General features: G+C 36.3%; 5 protein-coding genes across 5 annotated transcripts; 3 read left to right on the top strand and 2 right to left on the bottom strand.

Annotated features, from left to right (window-relative positions):
- Window positions 1-911: 911 nt before the first annotated feature.
- MONOS_15770 (putative MORN repeat domain-containing protein) lies at window positions 912-3,161 on the bottom strand. The gene is made up of 8 exons (XM_067868666.1): window positions 2,923-3,161; window positions 2,686-2,780; window positions 2,589-2,610; window positions 2,461-2,518; window positions 2,306-2,382; window positions 2,024-2,239; window positions 1,717-1,919; window positions 912-1,485 (listed from the first exon to the last, which is right to left on the bottom strand). Exons 1-8 carry the CDS (start codon window positions 3,125-3,127, stop codon window positions 1,288-1,290), a joined length of 1,074 nt encoding a protein of 357 aa, XP_067734202.1. The 5' UTR covers window positions 3,128-3,161; the 3' UTR covers window positions 912-1,287.
- An 871-nt stretch (window positions 3,162-4,032) lies between these two features.
- On the top strand, window positions 4,033-5,847 carry MONOS_15771 (uncharacterized protein). Its single transcript, XM_067868667.1, has one exon. It carries the CDS (start codon window positions 4,067-4,069, stop codon window positions 5,513-5,515), a length of 1,449 nt encoding a protein of 482 aa, XP_067734201.1. The 5' UTR covers window positions 4,033-4,066; the 3' UTR covers window positions 5,516-5,847.
- A 3,944-nt stretch (window positions 5,848-9,791) lies between these two features.
- Window positions 9,792-12,787, top strand: MONOS_16220 (uncharacterized protein; the record flags this gene model as incomplete). Its single annotated transcript, XM_067869134.1, has 4 exons — window positions 9,792-9,858; window positions 10,100-10,472; window positions 10,622-11,080; window positions 11,368-12,787. 4 exons carry the CDS (start codon window positions 9,792-9,794, stop codon window positions 12,785-12,787), a joined length of 2,319 nt encoding a protein of 772 aa, XP_067734200.1.
- A 310-nt stretch (window positions 12,788-13,097) lies between these two features.
- On the top strand, window positions 13,098-13,964 carry MONOS_16219 (uncharacterized protein; the record flags this gene model as incomplete). The annotated part of the gene is made up of 1 exon (XM_067869132.1): window positions 13,098-13,964. The coding sequence occupies one exon, from the start codon at window positions 13,098-13,100 to the stop codon at window positions 13,962-13,964; it is 867 nt and encodes a 288-aa protein (XP_067734199.1).
- Window positions 13,965-14,295: 331 nt separating this feature from the next.
- MONOS_17050 (uncharacterized protein) lies at window positions 14,296-21,932 on the bottom strand (the record flags this gene model as incomplete). Its single annotated transcript, XM_067869932.1, has 2 exons — window positions 14,296-16,890; window positions 17,076-21,932. The coding sequence occupies 2 exons, from the start codon at window positions 21,930-21,932 to the stop codon at window positions 14,662-14,664; spliced, it is 7,086 nt and encodes a 2,361-aa protein (XP_067734198.1). The 3' UTR covers window positions 14,296-14,661.
- Between the last annotated feature and the right edge of the window lie 403 nt (window positions 21,933-22,335).

Here is a 22,335-nt window from a genome sequence, read left to right as displayed (position 1 = left end):
TAATACTGAACGTTTTAGCCATAGCATCACAATTCTTCATTCCTATATTATTATTTTAACTTGTTTTTTAACTTTTTCAATTTTATTTTTAACCTTTTTTTCTCATTTCACTGTTTTTGCTCAAAACACGTTTTTCGGAACAAATATGCATTTGTGTGAATTTTTAAGCACATAAAAAAATAAAAACAAAGTATTATTTATTGCATATTTTTGTTTAATTTTGAAATGAAAAAGAATTGAACAAGAATATGAAGCGAAATGGTTGAACATATGAAAATTTTGATCTGAAAATTGTTCGTCATATGCAAATATTTTGTTGTTTTTTCTTTGAGATATCATTTCATTTCAAATTTGTTTTTATTTCATTTCATTAAATTTTAAAACAAATGGATGCATGTCTCTGAAATCGTGTTTTTTGAAAAAATGTGTGAAATAAGAAAAAATGTGAAAAAAACAAGTTGAGAAAGTTTTAAACAAGTTTAACTTATAAAATAGAAACGATATATTATGATATGAAAGCTTAAAACTTCCGATAAAAAATATTCGATGGAAAAGCAGCAAGTCAATGATCAAAACATTAAATTATTATAATCCTCGATCTTTTTGTCAAAAATGAAATAAAGAAAAAAAAAAATACGGAATAAGGAAGTTAAAACATTTCAAACATTTCTGGTTATTTTTTATTTATCGCAGGCTTGTGTAAAGCAAAAAGCATGACCAAAAAGAAAAAGGTCTTGATAAAGAAAAAAGGTCAAGATAAAATTATAGCCCTATATCCAATCTTTTTTTTTTTTTTCATTTTCATCGAAAAATATAGAAAACAATCTTTATGAACCAATAAAAATATCGCCAAAAACAACCTCTAATTTTTATGTTTTTTTGTTGTAAATAAAATTTTTTGACGTAAATTAAAAAATAATAATCTTGTTATCATTAGACTGAGAATTTAAGAAAGGTGATTTGATATGTTAAAAGTCAGGCAAAATGGATTTGAAACTTGAAGATAAAAAATGAAAAAAATGTTAAAAGAAAAACTATATGGGATATTATAAAGTGAAAGTTTAAAAATACGAAATTACTTGGAAGAGTTAACAGAGAATGCAAGCTCGTATCGAACTGATATTACCATTTACTCCTTCTTTTTGATAACATTTATTCCACATCACATTTTGCTTATCTCTATGTATTAAAATCGTTCTTCTATCCAATTAATTTCATCCATTTTAGAAAGCAATAAAATTATTGTTCTTGATGCCCAACTTCTTTCTATGTAACATTACTAATTGTCTACAAATCGGGATCGTTCCAAATGGAATCTTGCGCAAAGCGATAAATACCGGATCCGCAAATAAGTCCATCCTTCCATTCGCCTTCATACTCATCGCCATTCATGAAAATGAGTGTACCATGTCCTTCTTTACGCCCATGAACCCATTCTCCGTCATACGTCACATCGGGAGTGAAGTATTTGCCATGTCCATGCCTCTGTTGATTGATAGAAAGAAAGAAAGAAGAAAAATTACAGAGAAACCAAAGATTGGAATTAAAATAAAGAGAAATTAATTAATTAATTGGAAAATAAGAAAAAACACATTAAGAAATATGAGCAATATAAATATTAATTAACAGAAATAAATCTTTAAAAAAATTACATCCATCAAAATAAATACTTCTTTTTTTTCACAAAATAATCTCTTTCACTTTTCTATTTCATACCAAATCTTTTTTCCATTCCCCTTCGTATCTGTTTCCGTTTGCAAGCACCAGAACACCTTGCCCCTCAGCATGATCATCAACCCAGTCACCGTTGTACACATCTCCGCTCGAAGTGTGCAATTCTCCCTTTCCGTGCTTCTTTGCATTCAGCCAATCTCCTGTATAGCGATCACCATTGGCATAAGTTAGTGTTCCCTTTCCACCTAATTGAACAGTTTAAATGCAAATATTACAAACACAATAATTTCAGAATATAATCGCATTAAAAAAGTGAGTCCATCTAAATAAACAAAAAGCAAATACAAACATGCTTTATTATCCCTCCAATATCCGGCAAATTTCTCCCCATTTGGATATGTAAGCTCTCCATAACCATCTTTCACATCATCTTTCCAATCTCCAACATAAACTGATTTGTTGGGGAAAATGAACGTTCCCTTCCCGTGCATCTTTCTGTCAACCCACTCACCATCGTATATGCCACCATCACTGTAGAAGTATTTTCCATGACCGTGCATTTGACCTTAGTGATTAATTTTTTGAAATTTGATTTAAAAATCGTTAATTAAAAAAAATATTTTTAAAATACCTTCCCTAAAATCTCCTTCGTATCTTTCGGGCATTTTGTCATCATGGGAAGCATATGTAACAATACCCTTTCCATGCCTAAGTTGAAAAGTGCAAATTATTTGAATTGTTGAAAATTTGAAAATCTAAAACAATTTGATGTAACCTTAAACAAACCTTTTGTCATCCTTCCAATCACCCTCATAAACGTCTCCGTCAGCGTAGCTGTATTTCCCTAAAGAACAATAATTTCCATTTCAACAATACTTAAATAATTTTTTATTTTTATATACTCATAAACAAACCTTTTCCATCCATTTTCCCGTCCTTTAAAATGCAATAAATATAGCAGGTCGATAAATGAAATTACAATTAATTCAATATTAACAAGGATCTCCAAACTTTCCATGTTCCCTCATAAACATCTCCACTTTCATATGTGAGAACACCATATCCATGAATGTGCCCTTCAACCCATTCCCCATCATAAACATTTCCTGTACCATCATAAATGATTATTGGCATAGTCGATGAGTCGATGTTTCCAAAGAAAAAAATAGGTAAAAATTTGAAATTTTCGATGAAAATAAAAAACGTAATATTGTCATAAATGAATTTTAATTATTGTAAAAACCAAACCATTAGCGTAAGTACATATTCCATGACCATGGGGCTTATCATCTACCCATTCGCCTTCGTATGCACTCCCATCAACATAAATGTACTTTCCCATTCCTTGTCGTTTTCCGTAGTGTATATCTCCTTCATAGACTTCGGTATTTGCATAGGTAATGCGCCCTCTCCCATGCATTTGCCCTCCTTCAATTGGTCCGTTATAAATCATTATTCGTTACTTTTTAAATCGATCAAAATGCCCAAACTTTATATACAAGTCAACAACTATGATCATGTTTTGATTTTTTGTTTATTTATTCAAATATTTTTTTTAAATAAAACTACATGACAATTTTGATATGAATATTTTTTTATAATTTTCCAGAATGACAAAATCTTAATCCTTTGAATTTTTATTTTTCAACATCCTGAAATATATTCAAATGTGAATATCATTCTTTAAATTCAAATTTTTGAAACAATGAATCTTTTCAGTCACAAGTTAGGATAAATGAAATAATCTTGTAGATTATTGAAAAAGAAATGAATAAGTAATTAAAAGAAGTTGAAATGTGATTGAATTAATTCTCACAAAACTTGGGACATTGATAATTATTGAATAAATATAAGTTTTTTTGTTGAAAAAATAAAAACAAATGCGTTCAATAATTTTATTGAAGGAAACAAAAAAAACACCAAGAAGTATCAACAACACATTGTCGTTGAGATTTTTCTCATGTTAAATCATTCAAAGAAATTTAAAAAAATGCTGTTCTTGATTCTTGATAAAATTGAAAGTCAGTAATTAATTTCTAACTGTTCGTTCTCTGTTTCGAATTCAAAAATTTTTTCGTTTGATAGATTCAAACATCAACAGGTCACAGAAAAATACGGGAATTTTTAAGAACAAAATGAGCAAGAAGTTCATAATATTAAACTTGTGATTAACGAGCTTTTTCTGATCGTTATATTTTTCTAAAATTTTATTGAAATTTTTCCTTTTCGTAATCAGAATTATTCTTTCAGAGAATATGTGAAAGGTTAATAATTTACTTATCTTTAAAAATTGCATTTTTTATGATTTTCAAATAAAAATTGAGCTTTTTGATTTTTTCTTAATTTAGTGTGGAACAGATCAATTGTTTTTTATCTTTCATTTATTTGGCGGATGTCCACAACAGGATTTGCATTATCTAAAAAACGAAGACTAATTTCTGCATTTTTTCAAAGCGCTTCTGAGCAAACTTCCGCCGATCCTTCAAGTGTGTTTTCGCCAAAGTTACAAACATCACCTGCTCCTTCTTCCTTAACATCTCCTCCATTTCTTCCTTCACATCATAAATCTCAGTCTTCAGAAACAACTTTTCAAGATGGAGCTTTTTCTGATACAAATTTGGAAAAGAATTTTATTGAAAAGAAACATAAACGAATGCGAATCATTTTTGATGATTACGAAGAAGACGATGAATCAGATATAAAGCTTGATGTAAAGACTCGAATTCCGTCAATTCTTCAGCCAGATAATTCGAATGGGAAACATTCTCCTTTTCAGTCTGTTTCTTCTGTTTCTACTTCACCTTCTCTGCTGAAATCTGATTCCAAACTCTCTGTTTCTCCGTTCCACTCACAGCATTCTTCTCGTGAACAAATTTTTCATAATGAAAAATTGATTTCTCCAATTCCATTTCGCGCATCACCACTGCCACCACTTCAGTCTCATTCAGCAAACACATCATCATTCACTTCTACCACTCCATCCACTTCATCATGCAATCAAATATCTTCTTCAAAATCCCAATCTGCGATGTTATCTGCTTCTGTGCCTTTGGATTGTAAAGAGCATCATCCATCCAACATGCCGATGCCGTATCTGAGGAGGATGGCACGATTTGCACAATCTGACTCCTCAAGCTTATCTCATTTTGATCCTCCTTCAGCTGTTCAGTCTCATGTTGTTTCAGAAGGTGATGGATTTTCACACATATCGCTTGTTTTAACGCCTTCTCCAACAAAACCAAAGCAGCCTACGATGATCATTCATTCAGCAACTGATGAAACGAAAATGACTTCACACTCGTTTGCAAGTTTTCTCCAGATGAGAAGTAAACGCAGATCGATGGCTTCGCTTTTTGGTTCAGATGAAGATTCCTTGAATTCTGCTGGAAACGGTTCAGCTGATTCAAGCATTACAACCGAACAAAGCCAAGAGAATGCACAGTTTGTTGAAAATGAAATCAAAACTCAAATCAAACACAGAAAATTGAACGTAGTGCCAAGTGATGTTGTTGATTATCCTGTTTCTCAAAGAACGAACATGGAAGACATTGAATACGAAGAAATGGATTCAGATGAAGATGAAGATGAATCGTCAATAAATAGTTCTGAGCGACCTTCTTCATCTTATCGTAGAAGTGCGTCTTTTCTGTCTGATAATTATCCACATTCTGACAGCAAAAGTACTTATTCAGGTTCAACTCACAAGACAATGCCTCCGCGATTTTCACGAGCATGGTGGGCAATAATCAAGGGGAAAGGGGCAAAAAAGAAAGGAACTAGAAAACGCACAACAACTAAAGCAGGAACAATAAAAGGAAGAAGAAGAAAATTAAATAAATAATTACAAATTTCTTTAAAAATAGCATAGTGATGTTGTTAAAGAATCCCTAATTATTATTTAAAGAAATTTATTGTTTAGGACAATGAACTTTTGCATATTTTATAAATTCTTCAATATCATTGGGATAATAAATAGAAAAAAGATCAAAAGATAGAATCTCTTTCAGGTTGTTGCTTCTGTGGAAGATAAAAACAATTGTTAATATTTCTATACTTCTAAAATTTAATTTTGGATGTTTATAACATTTCTGATTCTTTTCGTAATTGTGAAAATATGGAGGAGGGGGGTGGGAGAAATTTTATTTTTTGAAATAATCCATGATTTGTTCCAAACTTTTTCTGCTATTTTTTAATATGAAGTCAAAAAATACACCAAAAATAATTCTTATACGAAAAAAAAAAAAAAAATTCATTTTCGAAAATCATCACTCTAAAGATAAAAAAATAAAAAATAAATTTCGCTTTGTATCTAATCGAATAAAAATTGAAAATTTTCTTTCACATTTATCGTAAGACAAAGGACGATAATATTTTTCACTATAATATAAAGTTTCTTTGGTGAAAATATGAAAAACTACAATTTTTTCTATTGAAAATGAATTCGATTTCTATTCTAATAAACTTCAAATTAAAATATTTTCTTTCAAAATTAATGAAAAAGTTCACATGAACATACATTATTTTTCAAATATTGATAAACAAAGTGCACTGATGAAATAAAATTTTTTTTGAATTTTTACCGCAAAACAAAAGTTGTTTTTTCCACACATCAAATTAATTATCATTTTGAATTTGAATTATTTTTGGTATATACGGAAAAATAAATGAAAAATTGTAAATTAACAAAACTGATTCAAAATTGAAGAAAGGAATATAATTTTGAAAGTATAAGTTTTCTGAACATATTTTTATTTCATTCTTTTATTATTATTCAACAAAATTTTCCTGTTTGCACTATAAGGAGTTGTTTGAAGTAATTATTTCTTTAAAGAAGCTTTCCGTTAATTCTCATGAGAAATAAGTTTTAATAACATTTCGTTTTTATTTTCATGAATAAAAAAACAAATTACAAAATGTTTATCTATGGAAGGTTTTATATGGGGGAAAATATGGACTTTCAAGCTTTTGATGCACAAAGCATGAAAAAATTGTATTTCTTATGACATTACTAAACTTTCTCAGATTTCAAAATAAATTTGATTTTCATATTTGAAAATATGCATCGTTGAAATCAAAACAACTTGTTTTCCAACATTTCACGAATGTCAAAAAATGGACCCATTTTTATTTTGTTTTTTGATCTCAAAAAGTCATTGAAAAGTGCATATTTTTTCAATGAAAATGCCTGAAGTCAAATATTCTGTCCCATATAAAGTAATAAAATGACCAAAATGATTCAAGAAAATGGTATAAAAGCAAACAGAATAATCAATAAAACTACTGCGTTGAAACAACATAATGAAAGTTAATGGCTTGTAAAATCGTCATTCTTGAAAAATGAACACAACAGTGATTTGTCACAATTATTCAAATTTGTTGAATGATAGTCTAATATGAATGAAAACATAAAGGAATTTGTTAATTGTTTACAGAATCATATTCTTCCTGTTTCTTCATCTCTTCTGTGAAAACAAAACATTGCTTACGCTCATGTGAACACAATCTGCTCATCTCCATAAAACAATCTTTCAAAAGCCTTTTCAAAAAATAAATTCAAAAACTTTTTTCACGTTCGACTTTCAACTTTTAAGTTCATTCGCCATCAAATTGGTGAAAGACAGAAGAAAATTTGGCGTAAATGAATATGTATTTATCTCTGCAAGCATTTTTATTGAAATTCAACGCACAACGGATGAACTTTATTTGTGCGGAAAAATATATAAAAAGAGCATCAATTAATTGAAAAACAATAAATGATTCAGAATAAAACGAAATGTTAACAATGTTATTATTCATAAATTGAGGGATAATTCTGATTTTAAATCTTTTTTTGAACTCATCATTTGTTTATTTTTCTGCTCAGAACTTTTTCAAATTTTCTCAAAATTCAAAATTTGAATAATCTGAATGTTACATCTCATTAATAATTGAAAATGCGTTTCCATGTTATAAAAAAAATAAAGATGAAGATTTTTTTTTTCATAATGAAAAAAAAAAGTTTTTTCAGACAAATTGCAGTTTGTGCTAAAAATACAGGACAAGATCGATTTCTCAATAACCACTCAAAGAGAAAATCTGTTATTATTCCTCCAAATATATCTTAACAATACGAACTTTTTTGGCATGTCGGGCATTCATTTTCGTGCAGACTGAATTTTTCAAAAAAAAAATTTATTTTATAAATCTCGGAGAAATAGGATTTTGAGTTTCTCCGTATTTACAAAAATTATTTTTGATAGCATTCAATCGACATGTCAATGAAAGTTCGGTTATCAAATGAGTTTGTATTGTTAAGATATATTTTAGAGGAATATTAACAGATTTTCTCTTTGAGTGGTTATTGAGAAATCGATCTTGTCAGGTATTTTTTGCACAAACTGTATTTTATGCACCATTCATTATTTAAATTTGGTCTCATTATTAGAAATTAAAAATCCAATAATTCTAAAAAATCAAATTGAGTATTTAAAAAAAACAAAAAATTTTTTTATGAGATAAAAAAGTTACTAACTGAGTATCAGAAAGTCAAAAAATTTTTTTCTTTTTTTCATTATTCATTGAAAAAAGAATAACTGATCCTCTGCTAATTTTTTTCGTTTTTAAACATAAAAATTTCCACATTTTCTGTTGAAAATTATTTGATTTTCATGTAGATGATTTTGTTCTGAAAAATTCGACAATTTAAGGTGATAAGCGAAAAATATTAATTGATGTTCATTTTTTCATCTTTGTTTCGAATTTTGACTGAATAGAAAAATTTATCTCTTTCAAACATCGGTGATAATATTTGAAAACATATTATTTTTGTGTGAATATGGGCTATTCTTTTTGAAAAGTTGCAAACGTTTAATTTTCGAATAAATAAAAATTTCATATTTTGCTTAAATATCTGTTTCCACTAACGAATCTTCTTTTGAATGTGTGAAATAGTTATATCAAGAAATAATTTCGATTTAAGTGAAGTCTGGTGTATGTTAACAAAAATTTAATAAAAATATGAAATTTTTGATTAATTGGGTGAATATACAGACTTTCAAGTTTTTTTTGCACAAAGCAAAAATAATAACTTCACTCATTTCTTTGTTTAACTTTCTCAGATTTCAAAATAAATTTGGTTTGCAAATCTACAAACAGGCATTGTTGAAATCAAAACATAAAGTTATCCAACATTCCATCAATGTCAAAAAATAAACCCAATTTTATTGTGTATTTTGATATCATAAAGTCAATGAAAAATGCATTATTTTCAATGAAAATGCCTGAAGTTAAATATTTTGACCCAATTTGAAAAATACATGGCTAATCCTTTTGAAATAATGCTTTCGTTCGAGTTTTGATTAAATATTTAATCTCAATGGGATTTTTGATAAATTTTTGTTTCTGCAATAACAATTTCATAAACAACGTGTGTTAATAGTTTTGTTCAATTTTTCAAAATCCCATAGAGAAAAAAATTTTGATCAAAACTCGAACGAATGAATGATTTCAAAAAGGATCAGCCACATTTGCGACTTTACAAAAAAAAAATAACCCCTATTTTCGGAAAGAAAATTTGATCAGCATGTTAGTAACTGAACATTGAAAAGCAATAACACAATTTTTAGAAAAAAATTTGTCAAAAAAACTCTTCAAATTTTTGCTTTTTGAACATTTGAAGTTTTCAATATCCGGGATAGATGATTTTCGATCCATTTCCAGTCGAAATTTTAAAATTCGACACAGAAAAAAGTTGTGATTTCAAAAAAATTCACCAATTAATCTGGGGCGAATTTTTTTTTTGATTTTTTGAAATGCTTTATAATCGCTCGTTATTTTACAGAAAAAACTATTCAAATAGACTATTCACGTTATCAAGCCTTATTTAAACAGATCTTTGAGAATTCGATTATTTGGAAATAAATATCAAAATATCGAATTTTCATTGAAATAAGTGATTTTGTGGATATGCTCCAATGAACATTCCCAATGAAAAATGAATGAAAAATTGGCAAAAAATGTGAGTGTATTTGTAATTAAAGTGCATAAGCACCTTAATTATCAAGAAAGTGTTTCATCAATTCCTTCTCTTGTTTGAGAGACGCCACAATCTATGGGTCAGTCGCCACATTTGATCAATGATGTCTGCTTCACAATTCCCTTCGATTGTTGGACTAACGCCGTCGGCTGAGGCTGCAATGCAGAACAGTGTGGCGCAAAGCCAACCAGGGACCTTATCTCAACCGAACATCTTTTCTTCCGCTTCAATTTTTTCGCCTTCGTTATCGGAAAGTTTAACACACAGGAGGTAACACATTCGGATGACAGAAAGGAAAATGAAGATGACTTGGAGATATCTCAACGTATTTGTCAGGAGTTTGAGTACATTTTCGGACAAACGCCGAATATTTCAATTTTTGAGTTGAATACTCCCCATGATCCGTCCAAGATGTAGTTAAGGAGTATTCAACACAGGATTTTAGCCCATTGCTATCTCAAGAACCACCCGCTTCCAAGAGAACAAAGAATTGGATTAACGATGCGTTAGATCAGGCGGGTTACAAGATGGAGATTTATCTTTTCCAGGCAATTAAAGCTGCACTCATAGGCTTAGCCGAAATACAGACTTCAAAGGAAGGTGCAAAGCAAAGACTGGCTGACATCTTGATTTTGGTTACCAAGGCGCTTCAAGAGGCACGAACGGTTCGAATTCAAGGCAGGTTTGGTTTCAGGGCTGTCACATTAATGAGTACAGACGCTTCAACGGGAATCCTCACAGAGAGACAGGAACTGATTCTCAGAGAAGCAAGACAAGAAGCTAAGTTTGAAAAAGGTTTCCAAAGACCAACATTTCCTCTAACACGAGTTCAGCCCACTGCAAGAGAACAACCAGATACACTTCGAAGAAGATTAAGTTATCCCCTTCCTCGTACTAACCCGCGGTTTTTTCGGAGATCCCCCCGGTCCTCAGCTCTCGCAAGAAGGCAGCAATTCGGAAGAAGGAGGAATCAGAGCGGTTGGGGCAGGAGACCAAGGGGGCGTCAACAATTTTAGAGCCAGTTCACAAGGAGACAGAGCAGAGGAGGCATATAGGAGGAAGAACAGCATTGTTTTACTCGGCATGGAAGCGAATCGGAGGAGAGAAATTGATAAGCAGAGGAGTACAGTCCATGTGGAAGAGCAAACAAGCCAGAAAATCTCTCAGCCAAGTGCAGTTCAGAGACGGAGCGTTGCTGCTCAACCAACAAAAGATCCAGGAATTCAAGACGATATTAGAAGAACAAATACGAACAGGAGTCGTTATCCCGATGGAGCAGAAGGATGTGAAATATAGAAACAATGTATTTCTCATTCAAAAGAAGTCAGGCAGCTGGAGACAAATTCTCGATTGTCGGAAACTGAATGCAGCGGTGAAGAGAACACATTTCAAGTGCGACGGAGAGAAAACAGTAGAACGGCTGATAAGACGGAAGGATTACGCTGTATCCCTAGACTTGGAACAAGCTTATTACTTAATCCCAGTCTCAAAAGAATTAATGCTTTATTTTGCTTTCGGATTCATGGGAAAAGATTCCTCCTTCAGAGGCACACCTTTCGGCTTTGTCGATGCACCGCACCTATTCACACATTTAACGAGGAATGTTACAGCAGAGATAAAAAAAAGATAGAATGTCAGAATTATTGCATATTTGGACGACCTACTTTTTCTGCATCAAGATCAGCAAATCTTGAAGAACATAATACAGGAGATATTCGTATTTTTGGAAAGCCTCGGTCTGCTGATAAACAAGAAGAAGTGCAACCTCATACCGAGTTCGCAGTTCAGTTTCCTGGGATTCAAGTGGAACACAACCAGCTTCGATGTGTGTCTAACGAAGGAAAGAAGAAAGGCAGTGCGAGAGCTGTGTCACAAGTGGGAGAGAAGGTGCATAAGAGCCAAGACTGTCAGAGTGAGGGACTTAGCATCATTTGTGGGAAAGCTCAGTTCAACACGCTTCGTTCTGCCAGACGCATCTTTGCACCTCCAATCAATCTTCAAATTGTTGCAGAAAGGAGTTTTAACAAACGGATGGGATGGAATGATGAGGCTGAATGCTTCAATCCTCCAGCAGATAAGAAGATGGAGATGGACATTGAGGAAGAACCCCAGACGCAGATTAAATCCAGTGTTTATTCCAGAAGCAGTCCTAACCACAGATGCATCAGAATGCTCCTGGGGAGCAACCCTCAGAATAAACAGAATATCACTAGATTGTCACATTCGTTTTCCATTCTCCGTGAAAAATCAATCATCCAACTACAGAGAATTAAAAGCAGTAGAACTTGCATTAACTTATTTTGCCCCAATCCTATCAGAAAGTCGGATATCACAGTTACAACTTCGGTCAGACAATTCGGCAGTCGTTTTCAACGTGAACAAATGGAATGCAGGAAGGAATCTTCACCCGACACTCAAAAGGATATAAACATTGAAGGAGAAATTGAAAATAGTCCTGAAAGCAGTTCATCTCCCCGGATTGCAGAACACAAGAGCCGATGCTTTGTCCCACCTGGAAAGAGCAGGAGACTACAGCATTACGGACGAAGATCTCTCTCAGATTCTGGAGGTGCTTCAAGTTACTCCGACACTGGACGCCTTTGCAGCTCAACACAACCACAAGGTCGAGCGTTGGTGCGGAATAGGAAGCCCATTGGGAGAAGACGGTCTGGCCTATCCATGGAAGAACGAGTGCGTTCTGGCACACACCCCAATTCCACTGATTCCAATGACGATTCGGAAGGCACAGAAGGAGAGAGCACCAGTAGTATTACTCCTGCCGAACTGGAAGGGGCAGAACTGGAATGTATTATTGGAGAAGACACATCATCGAACATTCGAATGGAGGAGTCTAAGAACAGTGTTGAGAAAGGGGCCATCAATGACAAACACAGGTGCATGTCTCCCTCCAGGCAGATTGAGAGTCATATTGATCAATCCACCAGAGAGAAAGGCGAGAGCTGGTGGAGAAGGGCGTTGGAAGAGAGATCTTTCCCAGTTTCATTGGCAGAGGAGTGCAAAATCGGGAATTGCTCAGTCGACGTGGGATGGATATTTATTCGGCTTCGCGCATTTTGGAAAACAGTGGGAAAAGAGTGATATGGGCATAATTCCAGAGGATATTCATGAATGGGCCGCTCGATGTTCGAGTATTTTCATTACACTCAAAGACAATGGAATGAAACTGTCATGTTTGCAACTTATCCGCTCAGCGGTCTCATTCTTCACAAGCTTTGTTTTCAACACAAATTTGGGGGATATTCCTATAATAAAAATTTTGTTCAGAGGGTTTTGAAGAACGGAGATGACAAGAAAGAAAAAGATTCAAGAGATCTGGAATCCGAAGACCATTTTGACATTCTTTTCTAATCTTGGAGAAAATCAGAGCTTGAGTTTCAAACATCTGACGATGAAAGCCATTGTGCTCACCATGCAATTTACTACGTGCAGGTTTACAGAGTTGGAAAGAGTAGATATGGAAAGATCAAGATTCGAAAAGGAAGGAATATACCTGGACACAAGGCTCAAAACATCGCTTAATCGAACAGAGATTGCTGTTCCTTTTTTAAATGAAAACCCGACAATTTGCCCAGCTTCGGCTATTCAGGTTTTGTGGGAAGAAATACAAAAGAGAAGACCAGATGGAAACAAATTGTTTCTAAATACCGAAACTTTTCATCCTCTAACAGTGGAAGGAATAAGACGATTGGCAAAGGAGACATTGAAGGAAGCAGGAATTCCAAGCCATTTTACTCCTTATTCAATAAAGGCTGCAACACTTTCAACGCTAACGATGTCTGGAATTCCACCAACTCAGATTGCGAAGTTTGCCCGTCTTTCCCCCAGAACAGACATTTTGGTGAAGCATTATGTGAAGACCAATCTTGCTTCAACCTTGGGGAAAGTGATTGCCTCAACTATGAACCTTACCAGTGAAGAGTTAGCAACCAAGCTGTGTGCCGAAGATGGTGGCAACGCGTACGCCAGTCCAGAAAGAGACCAGAGGAACAATAATGATAGACGAGCAATGGAATCTGGGATGATACTGAGGGACAAGAAGCGCCTGATGAAGCCATGTTTGAGTGAGAAAGAAGTTAAAGATACTGTTGAATTCCCTTCCAGAGTGGATGAGCCTGATGAGGAGATGGAGGAACGGAAGTCACTTGGAGAACAATTCATTATTCGAACAAGATCACAAGCAAAGAAGGAGGAAGAGAGCAACAAAGCAAAGAAGACGCACACTGTGGTAGTAATGATGGCTTCATCATCCAACTAATTGATTCTCTCAAACAAGAGAAGGAATTGATGAAACACTTTCTATTTAAAAATGTGTTTATAAACCATTTGAAAAAACTTGATGTGATAATATCATTCTTTTGCAATTATCATATTTCCTTTTTTGTGCACACTCCTAATTCGAACAATATCATTGTTGTTAATCTCACAATTGTATTTCAAGCATAATTTATGAAAGTTTGCAGAAATTTTGTGTAATTTACAGTTTCGATTGAACAAAAGTCTTCATTTTTCGATTCTGGGAAAAATGCAATATCTGTGAAATATTATTATTTGCCAGAATAAAAGATCAATACTTTTGAGAATAATTATTTTCAGAATGGATAACCCTTATTTCTGTGAATTGTGATGCGAAAAACCTTTCAAAAAAAACATTTCTTTTCAAGGAGCGAAATGCTTGATTTTCAAGTTTTTTTTTTTAACAAATAATAAAACACAATCTCACATCTTTAATGCAAAGCTCATTAAACACCTTCAACCAAATAATCGCATCCAAACAAATTAGAATAAAAAGATGGGAAATTCAAACATTCAACTGAAAACGGAAACAAAAACAACAATTACATACACACACCAACAACACAAACCACAAAACATACATAAAGTGGCTCTCCAAAAAGGAGTGCATCCAAAATCAAGAAGAGAAAAGATCGCTTTCAAATCCATTTCATTCCATTTCAATTTATTTTATTCTCTTTCACATTCTCATTTCCTCTTTCGCTTCCGCTTTTGCTTCCAGACTCGCCCCTGCCATCTCCACTCCCACACCACCCCGACCCATAGTAGTCGATTGCATCCGAAATCGTCACAAACACCGTCCCCGACGGAAAGTGCTTGAACAGCTCCCGCTTCACATCCACCAGCGTCGCCCGCTCCCCCGCCTTCTGCCGCACCATGCTCTCCACAACTTCCCCCGCTGCCCACTCCTCCCGCCACACCCCCGGCCGCTCTCCGTGCTTCACCTTCTCTCCCGCCGTTTCTGCATCATACTCCCCAAACGGGATCGCCAGCGCCACACACTCCCACAGCATCATCCCCATCGAAAACACAACAGACTTCTTTGTCGCATGCTTCTTCCTCCCCTCCAGCAGCTCCGGCGCCCTCCACCGCAAATACTCCTTTTCCCCTTCTTCATCCTCAAACGCAGACGACGGCGGCGGCGAGTCTGTGAACCTCTCGCTCATCACCGACACATTCGACGATGACGAGACAACGCTCAGCGACGACACAGACGATGTGTCCGAATCCTCTGACGATGAACTCCCCGAGTGCATCACAACACAGATCACCATGTGCTCCGAGAACAGCACAATGTGCGGACTCAGCCTGTCCAGCGACTCCAGCGGAACTTCCATCTCCCCAAACGAGTGCAGCGCCACATTCCCCACCCAGAACAGGATCTGCGCCCCTGTCGCCATCCTCTCCTCCACCGTCCCGATCGCCATCTCCTTCGTCTTGTTCCGCCCATGCAGCAGCATGAACAGCGAATCCCTCAGATCCACAATCAGCTTTTCATGTGGTGATGAGCAGGCCATTGCATCCACCAGATTCGACATCGACGAGGTGGTTGGGCACATGCTCTCTGGTCGGATAAATGTGGAATCAGAATCTGTTGTCGAAGTGGATGAGATGGATGGTGATGGTGTTCTCTTTCTTATCTCTTCTTCCTCCTCCTTTTCATCAACCTTCTCAAGCATCCACTGAGGAATCTTGTCTGAATCTCTCCCCAAAATATATTCAGTGGAACCACATTCACTCAGCAAATGCTCTGATGACTCTGAATGTTCCATATTCGTATCATATACCCTCTTCTTTATCCTCTCCTCATTCTTTTTCTCTGCCTCTCTTTCTGCTCTCCTCCACTGCTCCTCAGGTGACATCTCCATAGTCACCATCTCAATCAGTTTCGGATCCTTCCTCACTGTGTCTTCCACAATCACTTCCAATTCTTTCGTTCTTCTCTTTTGCTTTTTCCATCGAACAATAAAGGCAACTGCAATGATAAGAACAATCAAAAACAAAATAACAAATACAACTGCGATTATCAACGCCCATGATGATTTTTCTTCTTTTCCGCTTTCAAAAATTTTTTCATCTCCTTTTGGTGGAGTAATGCTCGCATTCTTCAAAACGAATGAATCTGTTAAAGATAAAGAATCATCATCCCCAAACAGAATGAACACACTCACTTCGATTTCATCTCCACAACTGCTGATGAAATCTTTTCCCACACTTCCTTCAACTTCCCTTTCTGACAAGAATCCATTTGAATCAAAATCATGTTTTTCAATCTCTTTCTCTTCTCCCTTCCTCTTCACAACTGAGAATGACAGATTGCATGGAATAAGAAGCATTCCTTTGAATGTCAGCTTCATTCTATCTGTCTCTTCTTTTGCATCCACACTCTCCAACACAGGAATGAAGAATGATGAATCCCTCTCAGAAATAATCCCTTCAAAATTGCACCCTTCATTCAACATCCAAAGTGATGAATTTGGCAAAACTCCATCTCCTCCTTTCAAACTCATCACATTCAATATTCCTGAATCTGAACAGATGATGTTTCTTCTCAATGATGGATATCCTTCAATTGATGGATTATTGTTTGAGAAATTCCCTGCTTCAACATTCACATTTCCTCCTCTCATTGTTATTCCACCTTCTGGTGAATTCGAGATTGTTGTGTCTTTCATCAAAACAGAACTCTTCACAACATCTACAAGAGATCCAGACCATCTGCACATCACTTCTTCCTCATTGATATTCTGTTCATTTCTTTCATTTGAACTTCCATCAAAAATGCAACTATCCATTTTCACATCTGTGCAATTCTCCGCTTTCATCAATTTCCCTTTTGTGGTCTTTGAACCGACTCCGCCTATTGTGCAATTTGTTAATTGCATTTTCTTTTCATTGACAAGCAAGATATCAATGATTTTTCATTTCCTTCAACTGTGATATTTTCTGTATTAATATTGATAAGTTCCAATCGCCCACATTCAATAATTTCAATAAGTGAATGAGAAATTGTTGAATTGAAAATCGTTAATGAATCAATTACTGATGGAAGTTGTGATGAAAGATATAATACCGATTTTTGAAGCACAAGATTTGATATTGAGCATTCATAAAGTTGTAATTCTCCTTTTTCCATGTTTATTATGTGAAATGGGATGTTTGCAAATTCAACATTAACTCCGTCCTCAAATAGTTTTGAACTGAATGTGCAATTCATAATTTCTAGAATCCCTCCCTCTGGTGATATCAACGATTCATGAGTAGAGATGAAATTTGAATCAAATTCAAAGTTCACTCTCACCAATGAGACTATTCCACATGTTGTGATCAAAGCATCTCTTGTCCTTTCAATCCCTGATTTCACTTCAACTTCGCACAAGCCTCTGCTCTTCGAACTCAAACTCATCTCCTCCAGATTTGTCTCTTCATCAATCACACTCTCCTCAACAATGAACATCAGACTCATAAAATCTGATGTCAAGTGCATCAGCCCATAATCAATCGAAGCACATGGAAGAGTGTTGATTCCACATTGCCTCTCATCCGATCCATTCACACTGCTCACAATGATTGTGTCACTTTGATGAATCGTTACAAAATCAATCAGATCTGTATCTTCTTTGTTTTCACATTCATCAATCCCATATATTGCATTGAAACGATTGAAGTTGCCTTCTCGAAGATCAAACTGAAATTGGCTTTCATTGATCTGCAATGTGATGCTGTAACATTCAATGAAAATGTCATTCCCCACTTTTGCTGTGTTCGCACTGAACTTCATCCCCACAAATGTGAAATTCAAATCTCCTCTTTCCTTTGTTGCCAGATACACTCCTCCTCCTTTCCCATTGGTGCAGCTGCATTGGCTGATTGCTGAGTCAACCACCTTCATCGATCCTGATGCACCCAATGCGAAGAATATTGCCCCTCCTTTTTCACTTTCTTCGGCTTTGTCTTCTGTGATGTTGCTCTCATTCACAACCAAACAAATCTTTTTCTCACTTTTTGAATCCAAAATGCTTGCTCCATTGTCACTTTTCTTCACTCCTAAAATTGAGGAATTGTTAATTTGCAGATTTATTTCCTCGACTCCTTCATTTATCTTTGTTGTTGACTCAGTTCCTTTGATCAGAAGAAGACATCCTCCACTTTCATTCAACGATTTCACACGAACATTCATCAAATGACAAGTAATTCCAGCATCGCGGATGATAAAAATGCTGTTTCCAACATTGCACGATTCCATCGACAAATCATTCACTTCCACGCATCCTCCAATCGCATCCACAAAAACACAATCAAATCCATTGTTCATTCCTGCCTCTGAATGGAATGAGCATCCAGTTATCACCAATTCTCCTTCTCTGTTTGAAATTATCGTTTTGGCTGAGTTGTCAAATCCCGATGTTAATTGGAGTTGGATATTTGTCAATTCAAGATGAATTTCATTCACTACGAAATATTCCAATTGACTTCCAATTGCCTTTTCAAAATTCAAAGTTGCTTTCGTATTCTCTTCTCCCATAAATGATGCTTTTTTGATCTGATAATTTGAAACATTGAATGTATCTTGAATAACAGTTGATCCTTCAATTTGAATTGTTTTCTTTCCAATCTCCTTTTTCATGTTTTCCATCCCTTTCCACATTGTTTGACATGGCTCTTCCTCACTTCCACAGCGTGCAACATCAAATCCACTCGATGAAATAAATATCTCAAATGAGCTATATGAAACGAGGAACATAAACAAATCTTTGTCTGAATGAATGTTATCACTTCCCACAAATAGAGTTTTATCATTTATCATTGACAAATAATAAAAGTTGAATGAGTCGTTTGTCACAGTCTTATTCAGATCTGATGCAGAAATAAACACATTCTTTCCAAATTCTGCCTCATTCCCATCAAATATCAAATTTCCAGATAATTCGAACTTTGCATCTGCGTCAGTCAGAGAAAGAAACATTCCTCCTCCTTTTCCACTGGATCCTTCTTCACTTGGCGCAAGGCATTCCTCAAAACAGCTCGACCCATTCACAACCAGAATGTCATTTTCTCCCAGCCACGCACTCACCCCTCCTCCTTCTCCTCCATTCCCACCAACACAACAATCACTAAAGGTGCATCCATCAATCGTTATCTCCCTGCATCCGCTGTTTCCCAGCAAACTGTTCTTCTCAATCGAAATGCACCCCCCGTTTCCACTCGCCCTCTTGATGCCCCTCATCGTGCATCCATCGCAGTTCAGCATCCCTGCTCCAGACAGACTGATCAGCGAACCAGACCCAAACACAATCCGCGATGTTGTGGAAAATCTGCTCAATTGCAGGCTCCCTCCGTTTATCTTTATGAACCCAAACCCAAATGCAACATTTCCACTCGATGAGCATTTCAGCGAGCAGTCAGCCATCGACAGCTCACCACACTGGCACAATATGAAGCAAGAATGCCTCCCAAGCTCCGCAGCTGCTGAAAAACTCAGGTTCGCAATGAGCGATCCAATCTCAACAGTCACCATCCCTTCCGCTGTGCTCGTGCCTCCACTCGACACTTTTGTTTCTTGCCCTCTCGTGGGACTTTTCACCTCCCACCCAAACGCATCAAACACCACCGACTCTGTCCATTCAAAGTCTCCATTCAGCGTGATTATCCTTTTCCTGCTCCCAAACCGAAGTCCTGCTGCATATCCAATGCTCCCACACGGATAGTTCGCTGTCCCACACCCCGAGAAATCTCGCCTTTTCGCTCCTCCAACAACCGCTGCCCCCGAGAACACCTGCAGATATGCCAGAAGCGGAACTGGATCTGTCCTCCACTCCTCTTCAAACCCCATCAGATCATCGTCACTCATCCCTGTCTCCACAAACCCGAATGTGCTCCTTGTTATCGACACACTCAACGAGATCGCATCAACAAATATGTTGTTTCCCTTCCACGCTGTGCACACATCAAACCCAACATCACATATCGCAAAGCTCGACGAACTCCCTGCCACTTTCAGATGCACTCCTCCCCCTTTTCCTTTCCTGATGCTGTCCTGCGGCACTGCGCATCCCTCCATTTCAATTCTTTTTGTGGCGCCAAGCATCAATCTCCCACCTCCCTCCAGAACACAGCTCACAGACCCTCCATCCCCTTTGCTGCACACACATCCGCTGAATGACACCTCATCCAAATCTAATTCATCCCCACTCCCCAAAGTCACATCAAACACCGATCCGCTCCCTTCGCTTCGCGTGATGCCTCTGAAACTCGCATTCTCGAAATTGAAGCAGTGCAGTGTCGACGACTCCATCCTAACAGCTGACACATCCGAAAATATCATCGACTCAACAGTCGTGCTCGACACATTCAAGAGACCAGCCGACACTGCTGCAAATGCTGTTGTGAATGGAGAAACTTGCGATGGTTCAGCTGATATTTTGCACAAGCAGAGCACAAGCTCTCCAGATGCTGAAGAAACAGAGAACAACGGCAGATCAGTCGACGCAGAAGAGTTTCTGATGATGAGTAACCCGAGCATAGAGGCATACCCAGATGACACTTCAACAAGCGCTTTGGCATTCACAGAACTGGCACTCAACTTTGTTCCAAAATAGCTTGATCCTTCAAAAACCAGATATTTAGAATCAATCACAAGCGGTTTCTCTGTATAAACTCCTGCTCCAATTTTAATGTGAATTGGAAATGTTTTGTTTGATGCAAAAGCTGTGTCAATTGAATATGATAATGTTTGACAAGGTGAATTCTCCCAGCCGCATGAAAATTTGTTCACACCAGTCATAGATGCAAATATATGTCTCGGTTTTCTGATCCATGATGTTTTATCTCCATAAATTGCAAATACCAAACGATTTGACTCAGAGGATGCATTAGTCCAACATGAAACAAAACTATCCTCATTCAATATATTATTCCATGGATTTTCTGCATAGATATCTTTTCCATCACCAAGTGCATTGCAATCAACAAATAGGCAATAAGAAAGTGAACTGTGATGCATCAAAGATATTTCTCTTGAATCAAAATAGATTGCCCCTCCAACTGTTTCATTGGCGCAGCAGTTTTCAAAAGCAACATTTGAATACGACACTTTTGCCCCTTCTCCATTCCAAATAGCTCCTCCCCCATGACAAACTGAATTTGTTTCAGTTACAAAACAATTCTTAAATGAACAATCTGATATGATGTCATCATTTGAAAATCCATTATGAAAATGGCAACAACCTCCGCCCCAACTTGCTTCGCAAGAAGTCATATTGTTGTTTTGGACTGCCATTGGACCCGTTCCCCGACAAAGATTTAAACATGATGCGTAAATGGGAGTTGTTATTGAATTGAAAGAGTTGTTCAAAGATTGAGTTTCGCTGCTATTTCTTTCAAAGATACACGTGCATGCTGTTCCATTCATAAAGTCTGTATTTGTCACAATGCAAGAACCAGTTGAATCATGTGATATGACTTTGTCACTAACATTCTCATACAAGCAGTTGTCCACAAGTGTGTCCTCCGAACCTGTGTGATTAATTTTCTGGCCAGCAGTTTTGGAGCATCTCAAAAACGAAGAATTCAAAAAATGAAGTGATCCATCTGATATTCTTGGTGCAATGCAGCCTTCTGTTGGGTTGACAATTGAGCAAATAATGCACGATGCTAATGTGAATGACGAGCATTGTGCAGAAGAAACGTTGCTCCTTGCATGCTCTTGAGATATGTTTTCAAAGGAGCAGAGCTCAATCTTTATCACATCACAGCACGAAGATTGGACAAGCGGTTGCGAATCAAACAGTCTGAAGGACGAAAACGAAGAGCCCATGAGCTTGATGCTATTTCGATGTGCCTGCTGTGTGCTTGCTTCAGGAAACGAAATCAGCGAATGGACAAGGCAGTTCGGTCCAGACAGAGCCAACGACAAATTGAAAAAGCACATCGACCCACCCCACGAATGAACAAAATCGGCACCCGACACTTGGGGCAAAGAAAGCAGACAATTGCCCACAAAAAACGTTGATTGGTCAGACAACGATGCAACTGCATCATTTCCTTCGGAATTTAATTGAAGGGAATAAAAACTCAAAGAAGAATTGCAGATAGAAACTGGTGCTGAAACGGATGCAAGTTCATATGAGTGCTTTCTATTGTCCTTGTGAATTTCGTGTGATTGATGAAGGCATGCGTTCTCAGCAAGACACTCTCGATTTCTTTCACAATCGCAGTATTCTTCAAAAATATCATGAACAACAATATCTTTTCTGAAGCCTCTCTGTATGGGTTTTTCAAGGAAATCGAATTCTCCAACATCACTGGATAAGTTTGCACAGAACAAAAAAATA

This window comes from Monocercomonoides exilis (assembly GCF_001643675.1).
Source record: "Monocercomonoides exilis strain PA203 chromosome Unknown scaffold5-2102611, whole genome shotgun sequence".
NCBI lineage: Eukaryota > Preaxostyla > Oxymonadida > Polymastigidae > Monocercomonoides > Monocercomonoides exilis.
The sequence above is the reverse complement of the archived record's forward strand: the minus strand, read 5'-3'. Positions and strand labels throughout refer to the sequence as shown.

Excerpts from the sequence above, each read along its gene's own strand:
- MONOS_15770 (XM_067868666.1), bottom strand. The coding sequence starts at position 3,127 with ATGATTTATAACGGACCAATTGAAGGAGGGCAAATGCATGGGAGAGGG. Across the intron at positions 2,240-2,305 it reads CGAAGGAGATTTTAGGGAAG|GTCAAATGCACGGTCATGGA; the intron begins GTATTTTAAAAA and ends TTAATCACTAAG. Across the intron at positions 1,486-1,716 it reads GGGAATGGAAAAAAGATTTG|AGGCATGGACATGGCAAATA; the intron begins GTATGAAATAGA and ends ATCAATCAACAG.
- MONOS_15771 (XM_067868667.1), top strand. The coding sequence starts at position 4,067 with ATGTCCACAACAGGATTTGCATTATCTAAAAAACGAAGACTAATTTCT.